The sequence below is a fragment of the Lepidochelys kempii genome, chromosome 3, assembly GCF_965140285.1.
Source record: "Lepidochelys kempii isolate rLepKem1 chromosome 3, rLepKem1.hap1, whole genome shotgun sequence".
Lineage (NCBI taxonomy): Eukaryota > Metazoa > Chordata > Testudines > Cheloniidae > Lepidochelys > Lepidochelys kempii.
This window is the reverse complement of record NC_136382.1, coordinates 95,384,270-95,399,113: the sequence shown is the minus strand read 5'-3', so window position 1 is coordinate 95,399,113 and position 14,844 is coordinate 95,384,270. Positions and strand designations below refer to the sequence as shown.

General features: G+C 40.0%; 1 protein-coding gene across 1 annotated transcript in view; it reads left to right on the top strand.

Annotated features, from left to right (window-relative positions):
• TRDN (triadin) overlaps positions 1-14,844 on the top strand; it is a 260,739-nt gene that overhangs the window by 187,700 nt on the left and 58,195 nt on the right. Inside the window, exon 28 of the mRNA XM_078852185.1 lies at positions 14,011-14,049. Within this exon, the coding sequence (XP_078708311.1) occupies positions 14,011-14,049 (39 nt within the window). The remainder of the gene's footprint in view (positions 1-14,010; positions 14,050-14,844) is intronic.

The window sequence follows — 14,844 nt, the reverse complement described above, 5'->3', positions numbered from 1 at the left end:
CCATTATATGGATCTAGCAGCATTTGACATGTCCCGAATGTTTGCCTTCAAGTGATCAGCCCTCCGTAAATACTTCAGATCTGATCTTTGGATATTTGTTTGTTTTTTTCTATGTAAGTAATAATAAAGGAAATGCCTATGCAAGAGCTGTAGGTGTCCTGACAATTAATCTAACATCATAAAACATCCCGAAGATTCAAGTAGAAATAAACTAACTCCATTTCATCAGCTAGCAGTGAATCACTTACAAAACAAAGCTCCTTCAAACCACCCATGGCTTAATTTGGCCTATTTCAAAGTCAGACTAAGGGGCATTTGAATACTCCAGGCCCCATTGACTTTTCCTGGAGTTGCTTATGTTCATCACCTTTGAAAATCAGATCCATGGCATGCTACACAGTTCACAGAAGCTAGAGTATTTGGTCAGACTATTATACCCATAGGATAAAATCTTGGCCCCATTGAAGTCAATGGAATTTTTGCTAGAATTTCGCCCATAATATATATCATTGGAAAGCATGTCTTCAATGAACCCTCACAGAACATAGATCTAGTTACTACCTGGGTCAGGGTTATACAGGAGGTCAGACTACATGATCACAGTCATCCCTTCTGGCCTTGGAATCTCTGTTTTTTTCCTCCCTGCAGTAGATAGGTGAAAGAGGAAATATTTTTGTTAAATCATAGCCAAATTTTGCAATCAGTCAAGAGTCATGAATGTGAGACTTACAGTATGGTGGATGCAAAATCTGAAAACGAAGAAAACACCTTATTCAAAACACCTGTTCAGTGTGCAATGGCAAGCAACATTGAAAACAAAATGTTACCAGAATAGGACAGAAAATATTGCTGAAAATGTTACATATTATTAAAATATCATAGTATAAGTATCCCCTTGATTAATATGTTCAGTACTGATCACCATATATTCCAAAAGAAGATATAGCAGATGTAAAAGGGCACAAAGGTGGTCAACTAATGATCAGAGGCATGTAAAGGCTGCCATGTGAAAGTGTAAGATTGTTTAAAGAGAAGACAAGGAAGGGGAGAAATGAGAAACATGAAATCAGTGGTAAAGTAGAAATAAATTGGGTGCTGTTACTAACCTTTCCTTTAATACAAGAACAAGAGAACACCTATAATTAAATTGAAAGGCAGCTTATGAAACTGATTATTTATGTATTACATGAAAAGTATTATTTTTAATCTCTGAAACTCCTCTTCCACAAGAGATAAGGGTTAAGATCTTAGTAGGATTCAAAAAAAAAAAAAGCGTTAAATACATTTATGTCAATGAGCACATTGATAGTTATATTAGAAAAAATGAAAAAACGGAAGATACAAATCCTCATGCTTCAGGACACAACGCAACCACTAACTGCCTTAGGCAAGGCCTAAGCTAGAAAAGATTTGTCAAGGTAGCTGTACCGGTATTGCTGAGCCGCCAAACCATCCTAGTACAAATGCAGTTTACACTGGCAAGAGTACACTTTTGGTGGTATAGCTTATACCAATTCCCTGAGTGAAATAAACTATGCTGGCAAGAATATGTATGCTGGTATAACTGCTTCTACATTAGGGCTTTTGCCCCTGTGAAAAATAGTCATCAAAGTAATCACATACTCTACCAGACATTAGTGTACCAACAAATGTTTCTTAGTGTAGACCTGGCCTAAGAATAGGGAGAAACTTCCTGTATGGGAAGGTTAATCTGTGATTGCAAATTATGGGCTTTCTTGCACCATCCTCGGAAGTCTCTGCTACTGGTCACTGTGAGACATGCATGACTAGGTGCACTGCTGGTCTGATCTGGTATGCTAGTGATCATTTGCTTATGCTGATATAATAAATACAACATTTCCCCTACAGTTATGTGGAAATATTATAATTATCACGAGTAATAATAAGAGCTAGTTGGAAAAGGGAATTATTTCCCACAGAAATTCCTGCTGGAAAAAATCCTCTTGAAATGCGTTGAATAAAAAATTAGAATTTTTTAAGTGAAATACAAATTTTCATTTTAATTTTGACTTCAAATGCCATTTTTAATCACAAAGTTTGGGATTTAAAGTATTTATGGCTCCTCCCCTTTTTTAAAACTGTCCCTCTTTTTTCTTTTGGAAAAGCCGTAATTAAGCAACAGTAGACTCAATTTCACAAAAAGTAGTACTTTCAGCCTTGTTTTTGTTCTCTTTATTATAGGGCAATATGTTACTTGTTTATTATAGGGCATCTCTTTATTATAGGGCAATATGTTACTTTTGTTATTTTAACAGAAATTTGCTTTGTCTTACCCCAACTTAAGTCTTGTTAGTGAATGGTGAATAGTGAATTTGACACAATGTACCAAAAAAGGAATGGCCACATTTCAAGTCTGCCAAACTTGCAACCCAAACATCATCTTTAACAAAAACAAATGACGTGTAATAATATTCTATACACTTGGGCCAGAAAGATTCCCATTTACCATTGCAGAAGCATGCATGTTTTGGATCATTACTATAGAGCGCTGCACTTTTTTTTTTTTTTTTAAAAAAGCAACTTTAAAGAAAAGTAGGGCAGAGCTGCATATATATAAACCCTCTCCTTTGGAGCTAGTCCTTCTGCTGTTGAAGGCAATTGCAAACCTCCCATTTGACTTCATTGGGAACAGGCTCAGGTTGTATATGTTATGCAGTGAAGCAACCCAAACAGATGAGATGAAAAACAGTCACGTTCCACAAAAAAAAAGGAGTACTTGTGGCACTTTAGAGACTAACAAAGCTTATGCTCAAATAAATTTGTTAGTCTCTAAGGTGCCACAAATACTCCTTTTCTTTTTGCGGATACAGACTAACACAGCTGCTACTCTGAAACCAGTCATGTTCCAGCCACCCAAGTTTATGAGAAGGTAAATCTTATTCATGATGTCTTTAAAGATTGGGATTCAGTTCAATTGCTTCAGGTTCCTAAAAGTTGCTTCTGTTTTTGCTGTTCTGTGTGACAGAGTTCATAAATCATTTTTATCCTCTGGAATTCATATATAAGCAGTGCTTTCAAAAGCAAATGGAACTAACCCAGTGATGCTGAATGGGTATGGCAGGACATTGACATTTTGTCAGAAAAGTGTAACCTCAGTGTGTAAAGTGGTTTTAAGCATCCATATGCAATGCTGTGCATCATTAGCTCTTTCTTTCTTAACATGAAAAGTGACGTAACACAGAACATACAAACAGGGTTTGAGAAAAGTCTTCGTAAGAGAAAATTGTTCCAGTGAGTTTGTGGGCCCATTGCGCTGTGGGAAACCAGGAAGAGAAGTTTCCATTTACTCCTACTGATGTTCTTTCAGTCAGAGTGACAGTATTCAATAAACAGGGAACTATTTTAATAGATAATGTCATTACAACCAAAGGAACATCATGGTTTGTGTAGCATTATGTCACATTAGATAGAAGATGTCTAGTTCAGTGTGTTAAGCACATTAGATGTAAGTGACTTCAATATGCATACCTTTGCTAAATTAAACTAATGATTGCAATATGGCGGTTGAATTCATATAGCGTATTAAACTGCATTATGTAATCCAGAATAATAAAGCATTACCAGATATTGCAGTAAGACAAATGTTTATGGTACATAGATATTGCCACACCAGATCAGACCATTGGTCCATCAAATCCAGCAGCCTGTCTGACAGCTGCCCATACCAGATGCTTGGCAGAAACAGCAGCTACTTCAGTGCTCAGATATTAAAGTGATAGGGTCCATAAAAGTACCTAGATAGAGATATATATATTAGAAGGTGTAAAATTCCCATTATTGCAGTTAACATCCAGCTGCGAGAAACTTTGAATATATCTTTAAAGAAAAAGAACAAGATTAGAAAGCATCCCTTTATATAGCTGGAGACTATAATAACCTCGAAAAAGAAAAAAAGGAGCATATTGAATTTTTAAGTTCCAAAAAAGTGTTGGCTCACACAAGTATAAAAAGAAAGGCAAAGAATATGTGAACTACAAATTGTATGTAAGTACTTTGATCTTCTCTTACTCTCCTCTGCAAAAAAAAAAAAAGGATTCAAAACAAACAAACAACTCATGTAAAAAGAAAAGGAGGACTTGTGGCACCTTAGAGACTAACCAATTAATTTGAGCATAAGCTTTCGTGAGCTACAGCTCACTTCATCGGATGCATTCAGTGGAAAATACAGTGGGGAGATTTATATACATAGAGAACATGGAACAATGGGTGTTATCATACACACTGTAACGAGAGTGATCAGTTAAGGTGAGCTATTACCAGCAGGAGAACGGGGCAGAGGGAACCTTTTGTAGTGATAATCAAGGTGGGCCATTTCCAGCAGTTGACAAGAATGTCTGAGGAACAGTGGGGGGTGGGGATAAACATGGGGAAATAGTTTTACTTTGTGTAATGACACAGCCACTCCCAGTCTCTCTATTCAAGCCTAAGTTAATTGTATCCAGTTTGCAAATTAATTCCAGTTCAGCAGTTTCTCGTTGGGGGTCTGTTTTTGAAGGTTTTTTGTTGAAGTATTGCCACTTTAGGTCTGTAATCGAGTGACCAGAGAGATTGAAGTGTTCTCCGACTGGTTTATGCATGTTATAATTCTTGACATCTGATTTGTGTCCATTTATTCTTTTACGTAGAGACTGTCCAGTTTGACCAATGTACATGGCAGAGGGGCATTGCTGGCACATGATGACATATATCACATTGGTAGATGTGCAGGTGAACGAGCCTCTGATGGTGTGGCTGATGTGATTAGGCCCTATGATGGTGTCCCCTGAATAGATATGTGGACACAGTTGGCAACGGGCTTTGTTGCAAGGATATGTTCCTGGATTAGTGGTTCTATTGTGTGGTGTGTGGTTGGTGGTGAGTATTTGCTTCATGTTGGGGGGCTGTCTGTAAGCAAGGACTGACCTGTCTCCCAAGATCTGTGAGAGTGATGGGTCGTCCTTCAGGATAGGTTGTAGATCCTTGATGATGCGTTGGAGAGGTTTTAGTTGAGGGCTGAAGGTGATGGCTAGTGGCGTTCTGTTATTTTCTTTGTTGGGCCTGTCCTGTAGTAGGTGACTTCTGGGTACTCTTCTGGCTCTGTCAATCTGTTTCTTCACTTCAGCAGGTGGGTATTATAGTTGTAAGAACGCTTGATAGAGATCTTGTAGGTGTTTGTCTCTGTCTGAGGGGTTGGAGCAAATGCGGTTGTATCGTAGAGCTTGGCTGTAGACAATGGATCGTTTGGTGTAGTCTGGATGAAAGCTGGAGGCATGTAGGTAGGAATAGTGGTTAGCAGGTTTCCGGTATAGGGTGGTGTTTATGTGACCATCACTTATTAGCACCGTAGTGTCCAGGAAGTGGATCTCTTGTGTGGACTGGTCCAGGCTGAGGTTGATGGTGGGATGGAAATTGTTCAAATCATGGTGGAATTCCTCAAGGGGTTCTTTTCCATGGGTCCAGATGATGAAGATGTCATCAGTGTAGCACAAGTAGAGTAGGGGCATTAGGGGACGAGAGCTGTGGAAGCGTTGTTCTAAGTCAGCCATAAAAATGTTGGCATACTGTGGGGCCATGTGGGTACCCATAGCAGTGCCGCTGGTTTGAATCATAGAATCATAGAATCATAGAATCTCAGGGTTGGAAGGGACCCCAGAAGGTCATCTAGTCCAACCCCCTGCTCAAAGCAGGACCAATTCCCAGTTAAATCATCCCAGCCAGGGCTTTGTCAAGCCTGACCTTAAAAACCTCTAAGGAAGGAGATTCTACCACCTCCCTAGGTAACGCATTCCAGTGTTTCACCACCCTCTTAGTGAAAAAGTTTTTCCTAATATCCAATCTAAACCTCCCCCACTGCAACTTGAGACCATTACTCCTCGTTCTGTCATCTGCTACCATTGAGAACAGTCTAGAGCCATCCTCTTTGGAACCCCCTTTCAGGTAGTTGAAAGCAGCTATCAAATCCCCCCTCATTCTTCTCTTCTGCAGGCTAAACAATCCCAGCTCCCTCAGCCTCTCCTCATAACTCATGTGTTCCAGTCCCCTAATCATTTTTGTTGCCCTTCGCTGGACTCTCTCCAATTTATCCACATCCTTCTTGAAGTGTGGGGCCCAAAACTGGACACAGTACTCCAGATGAGGCCTCACCAATGTCGAATAGAGGGGAACGATCACGTCCCTCGATCTGCTCGCTATGCCCCTACTTATACATCCCAAAATGCCATTGGCCTTCTTGGCAACAAGGGCACACTGCTGACTCATATCCAGCTTCTCGTCCACTGTCATCCCTAGGTCCTTTTCTGCAGAACTGCTGCCTAGCCATTCGGTCCCTAGTCTGTAGCTGTGCATTGGGTTCTTCCGTCCTAAGTGCAGGACCCTGCACTTATCCTTATTGAACCTCATCAGATTCCTTTTGGCCCAATCTTCCAATTGGTCTAGGTCCTTCTGTATCCTATCCCTCCCCTCCAGCGTATCTACCACTCCTCCCAGTTTAGTATCATCCGCAAATTTGCTGAGAGTGCAATCCACACCATCCTCCAGATCATTTATGAAGATATTGAATAAAACCGGCCCCAGGACTGACCCTTGGGGCACTCCACTTGATACCGGCTGCCAACTAGACATGGAGCCATTGATCACTACCCGTTGAGCCCGACAATTTAGCCAGCTTTCTACCCACCTTATAGTGCATTCATCCAGCCCATACTTCCTTAACTTGCTGACAAGAATACTATGGGAGACTGTGTCAAAAGCTTTGCTAAAGTCAAGAAACAATACATCCACTGCTTTCCCTTCATCCACAGAACCAGTAATCTCATCATAAAAGGCGATGTATACATTGTCCCCAAATGTGAAATAGTTATGGGTGAGGACAAAGTCACAAAGTTCAGCCATCAGGTTTTCCGTGACATTATCGGGGATACTGTTCCTGACGGCTTGTAGTCCATCTTTATGTGGAATGTTGGTGTAGAGGGCTTCGACATCCAGAGTGGCCACGATGGTGTTTTCAGGAAGATCACCGATGGATTGTAGTTTCCTCAGGAAGTCAGTGGTGTCTCGAAGATAGCTGGGAATGCTGGTTGCGTAGGGCCTGAGGAGGGAGTGTACATAGCCAGACAATCCTGCTGTCAGGCTGCCAATGCCTGAGATGATGGGGCATCCAGGATTTCCAGGTTTATGGATCTTGGGTAGTAAATAGAATACCCCTGGTTGGGGTTCCAGGGGTATGTCTGTGCAGATTTGTTCTTGTGCTTTTTCAGGGAGTTTCTTGAGCAAATGCTGTAGTTTCTTTTGGTAACCCTCAGTGGGATCAGAGGGTAATGGCTTGTAGAAAGTGGTGTTGGAGAGCTGCCTAGCAGCTTCTTGTTCATAATCCAACCTATTCATGATGATGACAGCACCTCCTTTGTCAGCCTTTTTGATTATGATGTCAGAGTTGTTTCTGAGGCTGTGGATGGCATTGTGTTATGCACAGCTGAGGTTATGGGGCAAGTGATGCTGCTTTTCCACAATTTCAGCCCGTGCATGTCGGTGGAAGCACTGTATGTAGAAGTCCAGTCTGTTGTTTCGACCTTCAGGAGGAGTCCACCCAGAATCCTTCTTTTTGTAGTCTTGGTAGGAAGCTCTCTGTGGGTTAATATGTTGTTCAGGGGTTTGTTGGAAATATTCCTTGAGTCGGGGGTGTCGAAAATAGGATTCTAGGTCACCACAGAACTGTATCATGTTCATGGGGGTGGAGGGGCAGAAGGAGAGGCCCTGAGGTAGGACAGATTCTTCTTCTGGGCTAAGAGTATAGTTGGATAGATTAACAATATTGCTGGGTGGGTTAAGGGAACCACTATTGTGGCCCCTTGTGTCATGCAGTGGTTTAGATAGTTTAGTGTCCTTTTTCTTTTGTAGAGAAGCAAAATGTGTGGTGTAAATGGCTTGTCTAGTTTTTGTAAAGTCCAGCCATGAGGAAGTTTGTGTATATAAATCTCCCCACTGTATTTTCCACTGAATGCATCCGATGAAGTGAGCTGTAGCTCATGAAAGCTCATGCTCAAATAAATTGGTTAGTCTCTAAGGTGCCACAAGTACTCCTTTTCTTTTTGCAAATACAGACTAACACGGCTGCTACTCTGAAAAACTCATGTGTTTGTGTGCATATAGTCTATGTGTACACACACACACACTTAACTTTTGTTACATAACATGTGTTCCCACATTATCGTTAGGATGACATAGAACTTACAGTGGTGACACAGTGTAGTAATACTAGAATAGGGAAAAAAGCACTCAGAATGATAAGATGGTGACAGATTCACACTATGTGAGACCTGTGAAGTTTTGGCTTATCAGATAGGAACTTGAGAGAGAGCATTAAAATTCTCTGTAGAACAGGGTAGATACTGTAAAAAAATTTGTTTGAGGTGCACAGCTGGAGACTTCATATCTGCACAGAGGAGATGCAAGCATCATGCCTCCAGGAGCTCTGGAGCAAAGGTGCTCATTAGTAGCCCTTGCTACATCTTTTGAAAAATTGTGGCATGTGGTCCTCCAGCACAGCATTCCAGATGGTGTCCAGTGTGAAGACTGGGGGTTGGCGCCTTGGCCAGGCCTCCACTTTACAGATATGCCACCTCTGAGGTACTGAATGCAGCAAGCAGTGTTAGTGTCACTTGCCAGTGCTTAAGGAGTGCTGACCATGATGGCTGTCTGCTCTGCAGAAGCAATGAAAAGAAAAGTTCCCAGTGACCTCTCCTTCGTCTAAGGCTTGATCTAGAGCTCATTGAAGTCAGTCAGATTCTTTTAGTTGACTTTAATGCCCCTAATATAACCATCAGTTTGGGAGCAAAATGTGCTTCCTAAATTGAAGAATTATTGGCACACTTCCATTATTACCTAGATGCTTACAGCTCCAGGGTCACATAGTTACCTTAGCTTTGTTATTTGGATCTGCAATGCATTTGTATCAGGTGTTACTGATTATCAATTTAATGCCCATGCAATTATCATTTTTATCATTAGTGTTTTGCAGGTGCACAGGCTCATTTCTTTTCATGTTCTACTCCAGTGTACAAAATTTAGCTCTGTATATCTGGCAGTGGCAGCTGGATCTTTTAAATGATCAGAATAGGACAGTCAGGTTATGTAATGCACCACAATGACTTCCTTAGCCATAAAATGCATTGTCATGGATCAAAAACAGGTTCAGAAACAGAAAGCAAAGAGTAGGAGTAAATGGTCAGTTTTTATCATAGCCAAAGGTTAACTGCAGGATGCTCCTTGGTTCTGTATTAAATCCCATGTTGATAAATATTAATGATCTGAAATGGGCATGAGTAATGATGTAGCAAAACTTGCTGATGAAAGTTATTTAGGTTAGTCAGCACCAGAACAGACTTTGGGGAACTTCAGAGAGATGTAAACAAGCTACATGAATGGGCAACATGATGGCAAATGAAATTCATCCTAATGCACATTGGAGGGAAAACGATAGTAATTCCTGGCTCTTACATGGCACTTTTCAGCAATAGATTTCAAAGTGCTTTCCAAAAGGAGGTCTCATCATCCTTATTTTACAAATAGGGAAGCTGAAGCACCCAGTGGGAAAAGTGACTTGCCCAAGATCACTCAGCAGGCTTGTGGCAGAACTGGGAATAGAACCCAGATCCCTAGTCCTTGGCACTATCCTCTAGGCCATACTACAGCATGCTGTATTAAAATATTCATATACAGGGTTCTAGATTAATTCTATCAGTTGAAGAAAGGGACCCATGCATCATTTATAGACAGCTTGGTGAAGACCTCTGCTCAATGTGTAACTGCAGTCAAAAGGCAAACAAAATGCTAGGATGCATAGGGATGGAATGGTGAATACTATAAAGTGTATAACAATGTCTTTGAATAAATCCAATGGTGCAGCCTCATCTGGAATACTGTATGCAGTACTCATCACTGCATCTCAAAAAGGACAGTGCTGACCTAAATGGGGTTCAGAGAGAGTGAGAGGAAGGGAAGAAACACCTTCCTGTGAAGACAGAAAGGAAATGAATCAGAGAAAGGAAATGAACAAGAGGGGGCATGGTAAAAGTATATGAAATAATGAATGATATAGAGAATTGAGACCAGGAACTTCTGTTCTTCATGTCTCATAACATGAGAACAAGGGGATATTCAATGAAAGTAAAAGTTGGGAAATTCAAAACTGATACTTTTTTATGAAACATGTAAGTAAACCTGAGAACTCATTTCTGCAGGAAACCAATAACTTAAAAATATTCACAAAGGGATTGGATACTTATGCAGATATCAAGAATATCCAGAATTTTCATAATTAATTAAAACAAATTTTTGGAAGATTATTAAACTTTATGCTTCACAGTTTAAGCCAATCTCTAAATATTAGAGATCAAGATGGGATTTATGTTAGAGGTAGAGGTAAATTATCCCACATCTACCTACTGTGGATTTCTTATACTTTCCTCTGAAGTCTCTGGTACTGACAGGATACAGGACTAGATAGACCTTGAATCTGATCCAGTATGAAAATTCCCATGTTCCTAAGAAATACAGGAGGGGGGTCCTATGTTTTTTGCTCCTGAGTGGTACATGCTAGACATGCATGTAGATTAGGGAGCCTTGAGAATAGAATGTGTGCTCTTATATAAAGTTTACCTTCTTTTGTATCCAGTCTAAATTAACTGGTTCTGTTTGTATTTCCATCAATGGAGGAATGATAAGCAAGTTGTATGGTTTTGGAAGAGGAGTGAATGATTGGTGATCTGCTGGAGATGCTAGGATTGAAAGATTCCTTACCCCATCTCTACTTACTCCTTTGTGATATATATGGGGCTTGCTAGATACAGTTAAACTCAGGATTTTCTTCCTCAAAATAGTCTTATCAAGGAAGAATAAAAACAGGCAACAGCATTTCTGGTAAAGGTTTTGTATTGCCCAATTCATTATTCTGCTTTATTTAATTCCCTCCCCTGCCCTAATTTCATGTTCAGAAAAGACGTATTATCCCACATTTGCTCTCAGAAATTAAGCTGGCTTTTATCCGGTGTAGACCAAATTCCCTAGATAATCCATCCATTTCTTAAAAGATACAAACGCATTGCTCAGCTTCTGGAATTATGGTCTTTGTGCACTCTGTCATTATTCCTTGTCATTATAAGTTTAAGTGAGAGCATTTGGTCAGAGCAATGCTATTGGCAATGGTACTCAGCATGAGGTCTCTTCTGCCTCATGAGATTTGTAGAGCATTTACAGTACGTATCATCAGAGAAAAAAAAGTTGATTCCCTTATATACTGGTCACTGTTAAAATATAGCATTTGCAAACAGATACCACATCTTGGTAATACAACAGTTTTTCACTCTATATTTAGACTAGGAAATATCTGTGGTAATTGTGATAACAAACAAGGTTTTTACTATATGATACCCCATCTTTGCGGGGTGGGGGGGAGGGGCGGAGGAGGGAATAAAATCAACAGTAATGAATATTTTCTGAAAGGCAAGAGCCTGATTTCCAATGCTTCAAAATGTGTGCAGTCAGTTACATTCAAGCAAAGTGAATAGAAACTGGACCACATTGTGCCACCCTCCATAAGGCTACTTTACACTACACCAGCAGCACTAAGCAGCCCTATAACCAGCTTTCCCTGCTACACAAACATTTTTCTTATACAGAGGAATATTCAGGTAGCTTATATCTTCTATATCTGGGATATGTCTGGCTCTAATAATGGTCCCTTGGGACAGAGGGACATTACCTGGTGACATAGCTTAGAGACATAGCTAAGGCTGCACTGAATTGGGCCAAAGGCTGATTGAGCTTTGCATTAATAGATGACCTCCTGAGGTCCCTTCCAACCCTGATGTTCTATGATTCTATGATTCATTCATTATCTCCCAGCCACAGATATTGGGCATGGAGTGCAAAAGTGGCATACAGCCAATTTTGTCCCTTCCCCTCTAGCCCTGTCCTGTGTGCTGCTCAGCCAGACTCATGGACCTGGTCTAGTGGTTGTAAAAGATTGTACCCCAATTTTGCATTAGTTTTGCACTGGTGTAAATGCATGCAGTGCATTAAATGCATAGCCAGACAGACCCCAACTCAGAAGAGTCAGAGATTCAATTCAGAAAAATCCTCCAAACTTCAGATGCTTATTTGAAACTAATTTGAATTTATGCAAACATTTCTCTTCCACCTCAACACATCCATCCCTCCTTCTTCCATCCTTCTCTCTTCCACTTAAATTCAACCATATTCTCCATTAATTCATTAGCACTTATTTGTATTATAATAGTGCCTAGAGGCCCAAATCAGAATCAGGACCAGAGTCTGCTAGGCTGGTTTTACCCCCAAAGGAATTCTAATCTTAAAACAAAGTAGGTGAGTATAATACACAATAGGAGTGGATATAAGATCACATATGTACAAAGGTCATTGTGCTCACAGATTGAACCAAAGCTCTGAATCGTCTGACTCTCAAAAGCCTTGAACCTGGCAGATACATTTATTCTGACCTGGTAGTGACTTCAGCTTCCAGAACCCTCGCCGGCATTCCACCTCCAAACACAGTGATCACGAGCTAATCCTCCAGCCTGGCCTAGTAACTCCTGTACATTATTAATAAGGATGCTGTTTCTCAATTCTTGCCCAGCTTCCCACGCAGTAGCCAATAGATTAACAGGATATTTTTTCAGATATACACACAGTCTGCTCCAGGGTCTTGGCATATCTAATAGTCTAGGGCTGGCTGCTGTTGTCATATATCATACATAATGGGGTTTCAGCTGATCAGTGGCATTACAAGATACATCATGCTTCTCTAGCCACCTAAGTCCAGCCCAAAGAGATTTGAAGGTAGCTGCCAGCCTAGCAGAGACATTAATGCCTGCTTGGAAACCCAAAGTAGACTTCAGGATATTAGCATAGGTTGTTGGATGTTGAAGATTGGTTAGAGGGTATTTATCTGCACCGATGTTGAGCTTAAAATAGTATGTTATTTAGTTCACTTGAGTTTTTGGACAGTGATGTTTGCTTTTTCTCTTCCTCGCTTCCTTCTGTGATCTGGTTCACCCATCTGCACTATGTGACAGATTCCCAGCTGTGGTAAATTACCATTGCCTTCTGTGTAGCTGTGCTGAGGATCTGGTTTTTAGGTTCATGCCTCAAGAGAGTAAACAGTTTCTGGTTAAAAACTGTGGGTAAAATGGATTATAGGTAATGCCAAATATAATGCTCTAAATATATGAACTAATGTCTGTGGAAGAATAACTTCCCCTGAAGATTAAGCTAGTTAGTTTGATGAGATGATCCTATCAGTTTCTTGAGAGAACTTTAATTTAGAGCTGCGTAGAAAATGGTTTTCCATCCTGTAAATCGTTTTGAGATTTTGAAATGTTTTTTCCATCTTGAATCAGGATGAAAAGTCAAAAATCACAAAAATATTTGCAAACCAAAAAATAAAAGGGGGAGTTGTTATTCTGTGGGAAGGGCTCTCCCTTTTTTGTTGTTGTTATTGGCAGGTTTCAATTTCATTCCAATTCAGAATTGGAAAACTTTTAAAATAGCGAATAACATTGCAGGCAGAAAAACCATTTCTTCCCTACTTCTAGTTGTAGGTACGTAGAATTTGCAATGAATATGGGAAATTTACTGAAAACCCTCAGTAGCAAGTTCTAATTAACTTCTGTATACTTTACTCTATCTGTAATATGGGTATAAATAAATAATACCCATTTTACAGAATTGTGTGAGATTTAATGAATTAACTGTAAAGCACTGTTGACATCCTCAGATAAGTCAACTGATAAGTACATACAATTATTACAATAGAGTATGTATTACTATTAATTAACTTACTTGAATCACTGCAGGACTGTCAGTAATAACAGACTTTTTTAGCTGAGAGATGGTATAAAAACTGAGTAACAAAAACAGGACACAAATTGAAAAGGATGAATTTTTGTTTTTGTAATTTTAACTTCTAAAAACCTTTATCAATATTTTTCTTAGAACCTGAAGTCAAAAAAGAAGAAAAGCCAGCAAAGCCAGGTAACAGTTCATAGACTTCAACGGGTGAAAGTAGCTCAAGGGAGGGAGAGTCAGAGCAGCAGCAGAAGTACTTACAGCACTTGGTTTTAAGCCATCAGAACACTTGCTGTGATCACACTCTTGAACTTATCACATTCATGGCTAGATCCTGAACTGAAAGACAGGAATAAGGCAATTGCCTTGGGAGGTAGGATACTAATGCTGTGAGACTTGCCCCTGGTTATGGATCTATCATTTAGAAAGAAATGTTCGGGGAATTTGCTATATAGAATCCCATTTCAAAGAGTTTAATATTTTCCCCTCTTTTTCCACAATTATTTTTCTCTCCCCTTCCATGGTCTCTCCCCACAGAAATAAGAAAATATGCATTTTTTACAGACTATCCTTAAGTCAAATAAAAAACCTTCACATTTCATTTCCTTTTGTAATTTTTATATCCTGTTTCTGTTGATTATTTCCTCTTCTACTCTGTCCTCATATCTTCTCCTTCACTGAGATAATTTTTGCAGCAAGGGCAGATGGAGAAATTCTCAGATAGGTATCTGAACAAGAGCAAGCTGTTTCCACTGACCTACCTTTCACCAGTATGGAGGATCAAGTTGAAGGAGAGGCTCGTCTTCATCTTTTAAATACTCTTTTTGCTTTAGATATTTTTGGACCCCACCATTAAGTCTCTCCTCAGTTTTAGAATGTCAAACAGCTAGGGCAGCTCAGGGAGAAACAGCAGTAGGGAGAGCGGACAGGCTGTTGCTACAACTGCCAGTACTAAACAAAATTTGCAACTGAAGGAAAAGG